Source organism: Jaculus jaculus, chromosome 2 (assembly GCF_020740685.1).
Source record: "Jaculus jaculus isolate mJacJac1 chromosome 2, mJacJac1.mat.Y.cur, whole genome shotgun sequence".
NCBI lineage: Eukaryota > Metazoa > Chordata > Mammalia > Rodentia > Dipodidae > Jaculus > Jaculus jaculus.
This window is the reverse complement of record NC_059103.1, coordinates 43,195,080-43,209,134: the sequence shown is the minus strand read 5'-3', so window position 1 is coordinate 43,209,134 and position 14,055 is coordinate 43,195,080. Positions and strand designations below refer to the sequence as shown.

The window sequence follows — 14,055 nt, the reverse complement described above, 5'->3', positions numbered from 1 at the left end:
CACACAAATACTGAAAGCCACCACTTATAAACACGGTGGCAAGAAGGACGTGATACAAAAGAGATGCATGAAGGAAAGAAAAGCCTGCGGTTTGGGTAAGATCTTTCTCCTTCCTTCTTTCCTCCTTTCCTTCCTTCCTTCCTTTCTCTCTCTCTTTCTCTGTCTGTCTTTCTTTCTTTCTGGCTTCTTCTTTTTTGTTTTTTGTTTTGTTTTTTCAAGGTAGGGTCTCACTCTAGCCCAGGCTGACCTGGAATTCACTATGGAGTCTCAGGGTGGCCTCGAACTCACAGTGATCCTCCTACCTCTGCCTCCTGAGTGCTGGGATTAAAGATGTGCACCACCATGCCCGGCTTATCTTTCTTCCTTTTTTTTTTTTTTTTTTTTTTTTTGCCAATAAGCTCTACAGAGATGCAACATGCTTTAGAGGAAAGAAGTAGAGATTCTCTCGATGACGGTGGACCAAACACCTTCATGGCCACACTCCTAACTGTCCATGAGCAGGAAGCAGTGCTGCTACCTCTGCACCTGAACTTTTCCAAATTTGCAATTCCACCTGTTAGGCCACCCCAATCTGTTGCTATAGAAACAATTATGTTCTAGTTTTGATTTTATTTTTTTAGGCAGACTCTCACTCTAGTTCAGTCTGATCTGGAACTCACTCTGTAGTTCCCAGGCTGGCCTCAAACTCATAGAAATCCTCCCACCTCTGCCTCCTAAGTGCTGGGATTAAAGGTGTGAGCCACCACAGCCACCTTAGTTTTTACAATCTTCTAATCCTAATAAATACCTATGCCTTCTTTAATAAAGTTACAAGGTGGTTTTTGAAAGTTTTGGACATGTTCTCAGCAAATTTTCACTGTCTCCTTTGCCTTAAGAATCTAGGATGTTTGTCTTCTGAATTGTTGACAGGGATAGACCTTGAAATTGGTTTCATCTGAGAGAAATCCTTAGTAGTTTAGGGAAAGAATGAGTTACTGATTCCTGGAACAGAAGGTCTCCGGGGTCTATATTGCCCCGATTGTTCATGTTAGCATCTGTAGTAACTCAGTACAAATGAGCCGGGAGAGAGCAGACGAGCTATCATGAGGGCTGGCACAGCAGCGGGGCAGGCAGAACCTACGGAGCAGCAGGAGGGACAGACAGAGTGAGTCTCACTGCTGAAGACACAGTGGAGACAGTCTTTAGATTTAGGGACTTCCCATGGAGTTCACAAGAAGAACTGAATCACTCAATCAGGAATTCTCAGCCTGAGATTAACAAAATTCATTGGTCTATTGACTTCCACACAGGCTACAACTTTACCCAAGTTCTATGGGCGATTTCAAATAAGAGAACACAGCCAGCGAATGGCAGCAAGGGCTCTTAAGGAAATCTCTTTCCTCGGGCATCTCACCTTTTAACTTTTGCTGAGATGGGCACCAAGCTTTTCTTTCCTGATCAAGCTTGCTGCATAGGGGATCTGTAAGAAACAAACGAGACCACCTGAGTAAGCTGAGTTGGAGTCAGCCGTGTAAAGACCCTTCATTGGGCCAGACCATCTGCCTGTCAGTCTCCTGGCCACTGAACAGCAGAGCACAGCGCCTGGGCACAGCACTGGGAGGACAGAACATGTGACCACACTGTTGCTATAGTTAGTCCCTGAGGTTGACATGTGATATTTTACCCTAAAAATATTTTAAGTTTTCCATTTTTATCAATATGCTACTGTTATGCTTATAGGCATGAAAACCGAGTTACAAGTTATAATACATCCAAGTTCACAAGAGAATGTTGATTGCCAACTAGATAGGTCAATATAGATAGGTCATTCCGTTTAGAAGTGATTTCTTTATAAAACATGCTAAAATAGCCAAGTAGGGTGGCCCATGCTTTTAATTCTTGCACTTGGGAGACTGAGGTAGGGGGTTCATAAAAGTTTGAGGCCAGCCTGGGCTACAGAGCAAGTTCCAGGTCAGCCTGGGGTAGAGTGAGACTCTACTGAGAACCAAACAGTGACCAGAAAACAAACAAACAAAAATATGCTATCATTACAAATCACAAGTAAGACAAAAGACAAACTATTAGCTTGGATAAATTTTGATAACAAACAGAAATGAGGACACTGAAGGGGCTGCCTGGCTCTTGTCTGGATAAACTTGAAGTGCACTTTGAACACTGGGGCTACGAATAAAAGCCTGTTGCATTTGATATGTTACTTTTCATTAGAAAATTCAAACAGTTAAAATTAGACTGCATTTATTATTTAGATTTGCCTCTCCACGAACCCCAGTCAAGCAACCAAGCAACTCTGTCATTATGCTACCCGTTGCCTCACTATAAGGCTAAACTCAGAGCTCCAACAATTTGCATTTATGCTACATGAAAAACAATAGTTTCTTTTTAAAATGTAATCTGAAGTGTGGCTGTTAAATAGAAACACTGGGAGACATACAATTATTTTCATTCCATTTGACAACATCGCCTCCTCTCCCTTTCTTCCTTTTTTTTTTTTTTTTTTTGTAGCTATGGATGGACTCAAACTTGTGATCCTTCTGCCTCAGCCATCCTCCCCAAGTGCTGGGACCAGAGGTATGCACTACCATATTTGACTATGCAGGATCTTTATGTTTTTATATCTCAACATTCCCAGCATTTTACTGGTAGTATATATTACTCTCTTGATTCACCAGTCCACAGCTTTGAACCTTTACTGACAAAAGAGGTTGTGAACTTATAACAATGCTGGTGACTTAGGTGTGCCAGGCCATTTTGCTATAATAGCAGATCAGCTGAATTGGTCTTCTAATAGATTAAAAAAAAAAAAGATGAAAATACCACTTCACTATTTTGATATGCAACCACTTATTAAATATATCCAAAAGGCATACATCTGATAAGGCGCATGCATAGCAGTACTAAAATGAATGTTTCATATAGTAACATAAAAGGTTCAGTGCCCTAATCTTGTGTTTTAGGACGTGGGCTGAGATCAGCTAGATAAAGATAACAAGGACAGTGACACGGGGACCTACTCTAGTTACCTGTTCTTTTCATAGCAGGTTATGCTATACCTGCTATTCACAGAGGCATCCCTGAATTGTAGTTTTCCATGCTGGTGTAGGCTACAATACGCCACAGCACACGGGTCCCCTTTCTTGTTAGTTGCATAATGTGAGAGTCTTGAATGGGATTTTATTGTATAAGATATCAAGGAATGATACCAACTTTTGGGTCCAATGTGTTACCAGTAAAATGTGCTTGGGTCACTTTCATATTTAAAAAGAGTCCTCACATTCAAGATCAGATGCCACAAGATTCAATGTCTGTTATGAGTCAGGTGCTATGGGAGATAAGTTAATGTCAGCATGAGTGCCACTTCTCACTCACCAAAGTACCCATGGTAACCCAAAGAAAACTGCTGAAGGACGTTGATTTCAAAGCTAAATCAAAAGTCCATCTTCTCTCTTTCCCCATCTCTCATTTTATCAAGCTAAGATGTTAAGAGGGGGAACAAAACGAGAAGGCATTTCCAAGTATATTAGAGTCCTAAAGTTCTAAACTAGAATTTAAATAGCTATGAGCAGTTATCCTCACACAAATACTATTTTTTATAAAATATTTTATTTATTTATTTGAGAGAGAGAAAGGCATATAGAAGTGGGCATGCCATGACCTCTAATCACTGCAAATGAACTCCAGATGTATATATTGCCGTATGCATCTGGCTTACATGGGAGCAAGGGAATTGAACCTGGGTTCTTAGGCTTCGCAGGCAAGCACCTTAACCACTAAGCCATCTCTCCAGCTCAATACTGCATTTTGTGTTCACTTCCTTAAAATAAGATGAAATACAAGCTAAACAACAATGATGGGGTTAAAAAGCTCTTAGCCAAGCACTGTGATTTTAAATTCTGAGTGCTAAATCATGAAGGATAAATAAAGATTATCACATGGCCCACTTGTTCACAAAAACTACACATTTCATCCTTTCTAAGACACATTGTCCGTACATTTTAATGTCTCTGAAATTGGATGTATCATAATTGTGTCTTAGAATTATAGTCAGAAGCGTTTTTCTTTATGATTCATTAAGCAATGGTGCCTCATACAATTGATGGTGTTTGGGATTCTATAAAATACAATATTGGATTTACAAATGCCAACACACTCCCGAGTTGGGAGCTGAGATGCTGTAGTTCAAGCTAGTTATTCCATGGAAATCTTCAGTATGACTTAGAGAAACTTTCTTTTCATCTTGACTAGTTTGGAATCACTAAGATTGGCATGGATAAAAACTTTCAAGTAGGGCTGGAGAGATGACTTAGCGGTTAAGCGCTTGCCTGTGAAGCCTAAGGACCTTGGTTTGAGGCTCGGTTCCCCAGGTCCCACGTTAGCCAGATGCACAAGGGGGCGCACGCGTCTGGAGTTTGTTTGCAGAGGCTGGAAGCCCTGGCGCGCCCATTCTCTCTCTCTCCCTCTCTCTGTCTTTCTCTCTGTGTCTGTCGCTCTCAAATAAATAAATAAATAATAAAAAAAACTTTCAAGTATTATATAATTTCTAAATTAACCAATTGGCTCTAGTAAGTCTAAGGTATTGGGATCATTCCAAAAAGTTTGTGCCAAGCTGGGCATGGTGTCGCACACCTTTAATCCCAGCACTTGAGAAGCAGAGGTAGAAGGATTGCCCTGAATTTGAGATCACCCTGAGGCTACATAGTGAATTCCAGGTCAACCTGGGCTACAGTGAGCCCCTACCTCAAAAAAAAGGGGGGGGGGGAAGAAAGAGAAAGAAAGTAAGAAAGAAGGAAAGAAAAACAACAACAACAACAAGTTTCTGCCAAGGGAGTTAGCTTGTGCTCAGACACTTGGGTATATCAACCTAAGTGAAACAAAGGAGAGGATCATAGAACTAAGGGACAACTGAGTCACTGTCAAGACAAAGGCCACTACATCAAGATGGAAAGAGGGCTGGAGACGTGGTTTAGCAGTTAAGGCACTTGCCTGCAAAACCCAGGGACCCAGATTTGATTCCCCAGAACCTACACAAGCCAGATGCACAAGGTGGCATATGCATCTGGAATTTGTTTGCAATGGTAGGAGGCCCTGGAATGCCCATTCTCCCCCTTCCCTTTCTCTCAAGTAAATAAAAAAATGTTTCATAAAAGTGGAATGAGACACCTGATAGTCACATGGAGGCTAGACCAAGGTCCTTGACTTGTAGGGACCTCTTCTTGACACAAAGTCACAAAGGCAAATTCCTTCAACAGCCCAGAAATGACTTTGTAAAAATACTGTAAAAAATTGTAAGAGTTCTACCTGCCTCTTAGAATAAAATATGTAAACTACATTTAAAAGAACTCTCTGGTTTGAGACTCTATAAATCTAGTCAAGCTCCCATCTAATGGGTACTAAAGAATCTCCAAGAAAAGACCTATCCCTGAGCAACTGGATCCTTGCTCAAAAGCAGGCGTTTCCTAATGACCTACCATTCCTTCCCCTACAAAGAAGTACTGCGTTCCCACAATGGGGAAGTGGCAGACTCCTTTTTTACAAGTATACTTTGAATGACATATTAGTATGAGATCTGTTGCTTGAACATTATTTTAATTTGAATCTTGAGGAACTTTGAGGTGATTCCCGGCTGCAGGTCTCTAGACAGACAGCAGAGGGCGCTTCAAGACTGGCACATTTGCTCCAGCTACATGGCTCCTGGTAGCTCTCAGCAAAGATCAAAGCCCGTGAATCTGGGGCTAGCCTTGATCAGGTGCTCTGTGGTATAGCTGCACACTGGCCCTCAAGAACCAGGAGGAGAAGCATACCCTTAGCAAATCTGCACTAACAGCCTATACACAGGTGCGTTTAGGAAATAATTGTCAAGTTAGTAATGAGAAAGGAAACTCATCAAGGTACCCTGTAGTGTTAGTCCACACTGTAAATGACTGCATATTCCAGACCTTGGATCAATTCTAGTCAGAAGGTTATGCACTCAAGAAAATACCTCCAGCTTCCTTCTAATCCTGTGAGCCAGTGGATTTTGGTTTTACAAAAATCAAACATGTTTCTCCGAGAATTGTAATTTCTGTATGATTGAGAAGTCCTTTGTCCTTTATTATAACAAATATTTTCATGTCTGTGAACTTACTAAACTTTAAAATTCTGCATTTTGGTTAACAGAGGAGTATATTTCCTTTTTTTTTTTTATTTTTTGGTTTTTCAAGGTAGGGTCTCACTCTGGCTCAGGCTGACCTGGAATTCACTATGTAGTCTCAGGGTGGCCTCGAACTCACGGCAATCCTCCTACCTCTGCCTCCCAAGTGCTGGGATTAAATGCGTGCGCCACCACGCCCGGCATATTTCCTTTTTTATGGAAATACATTTGGCATAGTCAGGAAGATGCTTTAAGCATTTTTTTCCCCAATACTTAAGGTTTTTCATTTGATCGCCCCAGATGGATACTTTCTGTTGTCGGTGAAGACAGTGACTTTAAGCATTTGAAAACCCAGAGTAAGGATGAGAGATTTTAACATACAAATATTTTAAAATTCAAATTTTAAGCATTTTTCCAGAGCTAGCTTGTGGCTATTTATAAATGTTAAATAAACAAATTCTGCATATGTTTTAACTCTCATGTTGCAGAGCATGCATATTCATTTATACAGTTATACATGCACAGGAAGGTTGATCATTTGTATGGTTGTTACAACTGTGCATTTAACAAACTGGAGGAGGAAGTATTGACAGAAATTATCATCTGCAGAGAATCTATCTATACATGTGAGATTCAAAGAAACATCTGAGTTTTCTGCTCTTACGTTTTCTGCTCATGACAATGATACCCCAGATACTTTCAATGTGAGTCTGTGGAGAAGGAACACTGTGTAACAATGTAGGATAAAGGCACAGTGTATCTGTGGAAATCGTTGCAAAATATGAGGGTTTTAATATATTTGAATTCTCTGGGATTGCAAGATAAGATGGGCTTTTACCTCATCTAGAGAAAAAAGTTATATATGCTCTGTAAACTTTAAGGGTAAAATGATCAGAAGTGAGGTGTACAGTCATATTTACTGATGAATGCCAGCTTTCAACTAGAAAACCAAGAGAGCAAATAACTGGGACACGTTGCAGCTTCTTGATAGTCTTCAGAGAGAACTGTCTGAGGGCACCCTCCCAAGGTATGTTAGCCAGTACAAGAAGCTGAATGTGAAACTAGACAAATTACTGTTCCAGTAACATTGAGTGGGTTGTCTCAATTCTAAAGCAGATAGCACAAGTCAAAAATGGGTCCTTCCGGCATTACCAGTGCTAGACATGATGGCTTAATTTGCTCTACTACCATCGGAACTGCTTTGAGAAAGGCCATGCCATTCCACTGGTCATTCATGTATGGCTGTGGGCACATTCATGTTTAATCATGTCCCTGTCAGGTAAAACCTCACAACAGTCCCGTTTGATAGAAGAACTGCCGTGTATGAGGTGTCTCCCCTGTTGACTCCCCTGTTGGCTGCAGGCAGTAAATAACACATAATGTACCCATAATTCACTAGCATGCCTTCCTTTCTTGATGTGGTAGTAGTTGTGTAGCATGTAAGAGAATATTTGAGGACATCAAGACCAAACCAAAGAAATCAGGGAAAGAATTAAGTGGGCTTGAGTGCAATTAAGTGGACCTGTGCTAGGTGCTGAAGGCACTGTGATGGACTTGGGCATCTTCTTGTGGGGGACCCCAGAGAAAGAGAATAGTGAAGAACAGCCTGTCTGTGTGACCGATTTCCATGTTCTTATGTTGGATGTGTCTTTGAATTTCAGGAATTCTGTTGTTACCTACAGAACAAAGGGAGAATTTCAGCTTCTCCAGGAGTTTCTACCAAGAATAGTTTGCTGCCTAGTGGAATGTGAATGAATAAGGCTTGCTTAAATCAATGACTCCATGATAAAAAATATTTTGTAGCATCATATAACAAAATGTTTGGTGGGCTGGAGAGATGGCTTAGCGGTTAAGCGCTTGCCTGTGAAGCCTACGGACCCCGGTTCGAGGCTCGGTTCCCCAGGTCCCACGTTAGCCAGATGCACAAGGGGGCGCACGCGTCTGGAGTTCGTTTGCAGAGGCTGGAAGCCCTGGCGCGCCCATTCTCTCTCTCTCCCTCTATCTGTCTTCCTCTCTGTGTCTGTCGCTCTCAAATAAATAAATAAATATTTTAAAAAAATGTTTGGTAATACCAGTTTGTATCTTTCATGTACCCACTACCTGGAAAGATCTGAGACTTTTTTTTCCTCCTGTCAACAATGTCTGCTGACTACATGGATACAATATCATTTCCTCTTTTATTAAAGAAATCAAATGTCAAAGAAAGTTAAGACATTAAAGTTACATCACTGGTCTTAAAAGAGGGCACTGAATGCAGAAGAGGTGGCGGAAAGAATGTAAGAGCCAAAGGAAGGGTAGGACTCCTTACAACATGCTCCCTCCAGACACAAAATGACCTGGATATCCATGGCCTCACAGTGCCTGACACTACCTGCATAAAACCACCATAAGAGGAGGAAAAGATCATGAAATCAAAATTAAAAGAGAGACTGATTGACATGGGGAGGGGGTATGATGGAGAATGGAGTTTCAAAGGGGGAAGTGGGGGGAGGGAGGGTATTACCATGGGGTATTTTTTATAATTATGGAAGTTGTTAAAAAAGTTTTGGAAGAAAAACAAGAGAAATAAATACCTCATTTCTTTCCTAATGCACTATGCTCTCAGTCACACTGAAATCATAATTTTTGTATGCTTTCTAGATGTGACGATTCTCTCTTTAAAGTTTGAAAACGATACCCTATGTTAAATAAGTAAGGTCCTAGAATTTTCTTCCTTCAACTACCAGTCTTATATTTAAAGTCTTCCTTTGGAAGAAGAAAACAATCAGCGTATTCCCAGTAAGTAACTTGAGTTCTTATCTAGAAATCAAAGGCAGAATAACAGACACACTTGTCTTTACCCTGTGTGGGGGATTGATTGTCTACCCGTTAAGAAAATCCTCTGCCTTTAGCACCAAGGTGAGAAGAAAGACCCTGTTCAAGCAGTGGTCTGAGCTGGGCACTGAGGAGTGCCTGAGATCAGGGAAACTGCAGTGGGAATGTCTCAGTGACAAGCAGCACTTTCCACTGAGACCTGAGCAGGCAGAAAATATGATGGACTCCAAGACTGCTTAGCGACGACTCAGGAATCTCCATAAAACACAGACATGCTACCTCGCACGCAGACAGGAACTGTTACCAACTGTCTTTCTTAAATAATCCTGTCAGAGAGTTAAACATCTGGCTCTCAAGACATATACTCAGGGTTCCAAGACAGAAACACAGATCAGATCAAAAACTGTCAAGCAATCCAAATTCTAAACACGCCTGGAGGGATCAGCATTTACGTGTTTATCCAGGTGACTCACAAAATCTCACAAACATTGAGTACAATTTCTCTTCCCCATTGTACTCTGACAAATGAAGAAGTTTGGGAATTTTAAAGTGATAGAATTTAAACATGTTAGGAATAATACCTGATGTGTCTCTACAGGGACAAACCATGAGGAACAAAAACTCCCAACAAAATCACTAGTTCTTCAAACATTTTCCTGCTTCTTTCCCCCATCTAAATAGATTGCTTTTAGAAATGATTAGGATCAGTAGCACACTTCATTTGGAAATAATTTGTTTCTTTTCATTCTCCTTCAAGTGCATGTAATTGGCTAATTGTGTGTATATTCAGCTCTGAGGCTGGTGAAAGGGAGAATCCAGCACTCCTCTGACTTCCTACCGCATCCCAGCGCAGGGCTTGCAAAGTTGCATAGTGGAAGACAATGCAGGTACCTCTGGTTCACCCACAGAGACAATGTACACATCTGTTTATTAACACATGGGAGGTAGTTACATTTAGAAGAAACATACTGACACATCTGTTTACCCTAAGCCTAAGTAAATCTCATGGCAATTAGCATCTCAAACAGCTGAGAGGTAAGTGGACCAAAGGCTTTCCTAGTAGAAACACCCAACAGTTTCACAAGGATGGGGGAGGAAGGTGAAAACAAAACAATGAAGTAGCACACGTTTATGAAAATAAACGCATCTTACAATTTGTAACTGTTGCACCATTTCTTCTCGATAAGCTAGTTCCCTTTTCATCTGATCCTGAAAATTATCTGGTGGGAGAAAAAGAGAGAAAGAAATTAAAGTACAAAATCTACTTTTATACAGTAATGTCCTGAATATGGATTTAACCAACTTTACAAAATTTTTTTTAAAAAAATTGTATCTGTAATGAACACACAGATTTTTTTTTCCTTGTCATTATTTCCTAAACAACCTGGTGGCACGGCTATCTACATAGCATTTGCATTGTATTAGCATTAGAGGCGGATGAATGCATCTTAATCTTTTTCCTCTTGTGACCTCTTTTCACATGAAGAATTTCTATGCAACCTGGATATGTAGGTATATAAAACAGGTATGCAAACCAAACATTTATTGTTAATAAATAGAAAGTAAATTCATTTAAAAATCATATTTTGGTATGAATATAACTTTTTCTTTTTTTGAGGTAGGGTCTTGCTCTAGTCCAGGCTGACCTGGAATTCACTATCTAGTCTTAGGGTGGCCTCGAACTCACGGCAATCCTCCTACCTCTGCCTCCCGGTGCTGGGATTAAAGGCATGTGCCACCACGCCCATCATCTGTTTTTTTTTTAATGCAAGAGTGCTGGGATTAAAGATGGGGGCCACCATGCCTGGCTGCATATAATTTTATTATTTATAAAAGACAAATCCAAAAATGCATACTAAGGAGATGAGTGTGATTATTTTTACATTAAAAACATGAGCTTGGGTTGAATGTGTGATGCTGCAGGAGATAGAACATCTTCAGTGTTTTTCAGAGTTGATCCATGTTTTGGTTTTAGCATTACCAGTGCTGAGAGCATCCCATAAATGAATACACAGTGCAACATGGCACAAGTGTGCTTAGGGGCATTTCAGAAATTGCTGGAAATTCTACCTAAGTCCAAACCAAAATTCACTTAAGAATTAAAAAAAAATTTGTTTTTATTTATTTACTTGAGAGAGAGAGAGAAGAAGAGGCAGATAGAGGGAAAGAGAGAATGGGCACACCAGGGCCTCCAACCACTGCAAACAAACTCCAGACACATGTGCCCCCTGTGCATCTGGCTTGTGTGGGTCCTGGGGAATCGAACCAGGGTCCTTAGGCTTCACAGTGAAATGCCTTAACTGCTAAGCCATTTCCCCGCCCTACTTAGGAAATTTTTATGAAACACAAGTCAGCAACTCAAACAGCAATTTTTTAAATCAAATCTAACACAACACAGTCCAATCCGGTAGAAAATGACTGGAGAGGTGGAGGCAGAGCGATCAGGGAGTTGGAGGCTAGCCTGGGCTACACCTTGCAAGCCTTAGTTATGTACACCTTTAATCTTTTTTTGGGGTTGGGGGAAGGAGGGTTTCAAGGTAGGGTCTTGCTCTAGCTTAGGATGACTTGGAGTTTACTTTGTAGTTTCAGGCTGACCTCAAACTCATAGTAATCCTCCTACCCCAGCCTCCCAAGTGGGGAGGAGAGAAAGAATGAGGAAGAGAGAGAGAGAGAGATAAAGGGAGGGAGGAAGGGAGAGAAAGGAAAGAAAGGGAGAGGGGGGGGTAGAATAGGTGCACCAGGCCCTCTAGCTGCTACAAATGAACTCCAGACGCATATGCCACTTTGTGCATCTGGCTTTATGTGGGTACTGGGGAACTGAACTCAGGTCATTAAGCTTTACAGGCAAGTGCCTTAACTGTTAAGCCATCTCTGTAGTCCATACGTTAATCTTTAATTCTAACACTCAGGGAGGCTGAGCTAAGAGAACTGACATGAATTCCAGGACAGCCTGGGGCTACAAAGTGAGTTTTAGATCAGCCTTGGCTATAGTGAGATTCTCCTTCAAGAAAACAAAAGCAAAAACAAACAAAACAAAACAAACAAACAAAAAACCCAGGAAACTTTGTATGTATGTTAAAAAACACTATAGTTGGGCTGGAGAGATGGCTTAGCGGTTAAGCGCTTGCCTGTGAAGCCTACGGACCCCGGTTCGAGGCTCGGTTCCCCAGGTCCCACGTTAGCCAGATGCACAAGGGGGCGCATGCGTCTGGAGTTCGTTTGCAGTGGTTGGAAGCCCTGGCGCGCCCATTCTCTCTCTCTCCCTCTATCTGTCTTTCTCTCTGTGTCTGTCGCTCTCAAATTAAAAAATTTAAAAAAAAATCCTAAAAAAAATAAAAAAAATAAAAAATAAAAATAAAAAAAAACACTATAGTTCATGACATAATAAAAATAGTCTTAAGTCTGAGTGAGGAGTTTTAGGCAGTGTTCATTCATGATGTGACATGGGGGCATGCTGTAAAGTGGGGTGCTGTGTGCTTAGAAGCACAGGCGCAGTGAAGTCACGTGATGCCACCCGGGTAGGTGCTATTGATAGGAGACAGAAATTGGCTAGGTAATTAGGGTATCAGAAACCCAAAGTGATTTTTTTTTTTCCCCCTTGATTAGAAGCAGAATCCCTTTTTTCTCTGGTTACAACCTCCAGGAAGAATTTCTAGATGAGCTTGTTGCCTTTCTACATGACAGAAACTCTGATCCCTACCTAATCTGGTCTTTGTCATACACCTGTAAATCTGGTCTTTGGCATGTAGTAATTTTTTGCCACTCCTCAAAATAAATCCACACCTGAGCCTCCAGGTGGGCTTTTCAACCCCCCCTCTTGTCTCTCTGGACAAGAGCTCTACCTGCTTCCTTTGCTTATGTTCTAGACTTAAGCCCCCATTCTCTTCCCCCTCCCAGAGCTCGAAGCTATAATAAAATCTTTCTGAACCTTATCCTCTGGTCTGTGGATTTCATTCTTTAAATTGATAAGACACCTAGGAACACCCCAAATTATTATTGGTGCATTGGCGCACAAGGAACCCAAAATTCCTATATCGCTGCCGAGACACCCAATTCATTCTGCATCTGGATTAATTTTTGGTCATTTCTTATGTTCAGAAACCTTTACTATTGTTAAAGTTTTCATGATTCCCACCACTCATGTGGCCCAATGTGGAGTCAACCCACAATGCACAGTTTCTTGGCTATCATGTAAAGTATATGTGAGGATATGCTCAGGTTTTATGCAAATATTATGCTGTGTTATGTCAGACTCAAACATCCACTGATTTTGGTATCTGCAAAGGGTCCTGGAACTAATCCCCATGAATACTAAGGGACAGTTGTATCCAAAAAATGTCATTGCTGACAGCACCCTACAGAGCCTCCTACCCATTTTAGGTCTTCCCTCCACCCCACGTTAAAAGTATATATTTATTTATTTGAGAGAGAGAGAGAGAGAGAGAGAGAGAGAGAGAGAGAGAGAGAGAGAGAGGGAGGATTGGTGCATCAGGGCCTCCAGCCACTGCAAATGAACTGCAGACACATGAGCCACCATGTGCTTAGGTGGGTCTTGGGGAATTGAACCTGGGTCCTTAGGCTTCACAGGCAAGTGCCTTAACCACTAAGCCATCTCTCCAGCCCTCCCCACCCCACTTTATTATTTTTGAGACAGAGTCTCACTATATATCCCTGAGTGACCTGGGATTCACTAAGTAGATCGGGCTGGCCGCCAACCTGTGTCGATCCACCTGCCTCCCCAGTGCTGAGATTACAGGCATGTGCCACCATGCTCAATTATTTATTTATTTGATTTATGAGAGAAAGAGAGAGAGAGAGAGAGAGAGAGAGAGAGAGGGAGGGAGGGAGGGAGGGAGGGAGGGAGGGAGGGAGGGAGGAGGAGAGGGAGAGGGAGAGGGAGAGGGAGAAGGAGAAGGAGAGAGAGAGAAGGCATGTCAGGGCCTTCAGCTGCTGCAAATGAACTCCAGATGCATGCATCACCTTGTGCATCTGGCTTACATGGGAACTGAATCTGGGTCCTTTGACTTTGCAGGCATGTACCTGTACCGCTAAGCCATCTCTCCAGCCCTCAACTTATTTTAGAGTCAACTGGTTGAAGAAACGTTTTCAACACT

The 14,055-nt window shown here is 41.5% G+C and overlaps 1 protein-coding gene across 1 annotated transcript in view; it reads right to left on the bottom strand.

Annotated features, from left to right (window-relative positions):
• Positions 1-1,396: 1,396 nt before the first annotated feature.
• Skor2 (SKI family transcriptional corepressor 2) overlaps positions 1,397-14,055 on the bottom strand; it is a 47,658-nt gene continuing 34,999 nt past the window's right edge. The window contains 2 exon segments of the mRNA XM_045144523.1: positions 1,397-1,459; positions 10,094-10,161. Coding sequence (XP_045000458.1) covers positions 1,397-1,459; positions 10,094-10,161 — 131 coding nt within the window.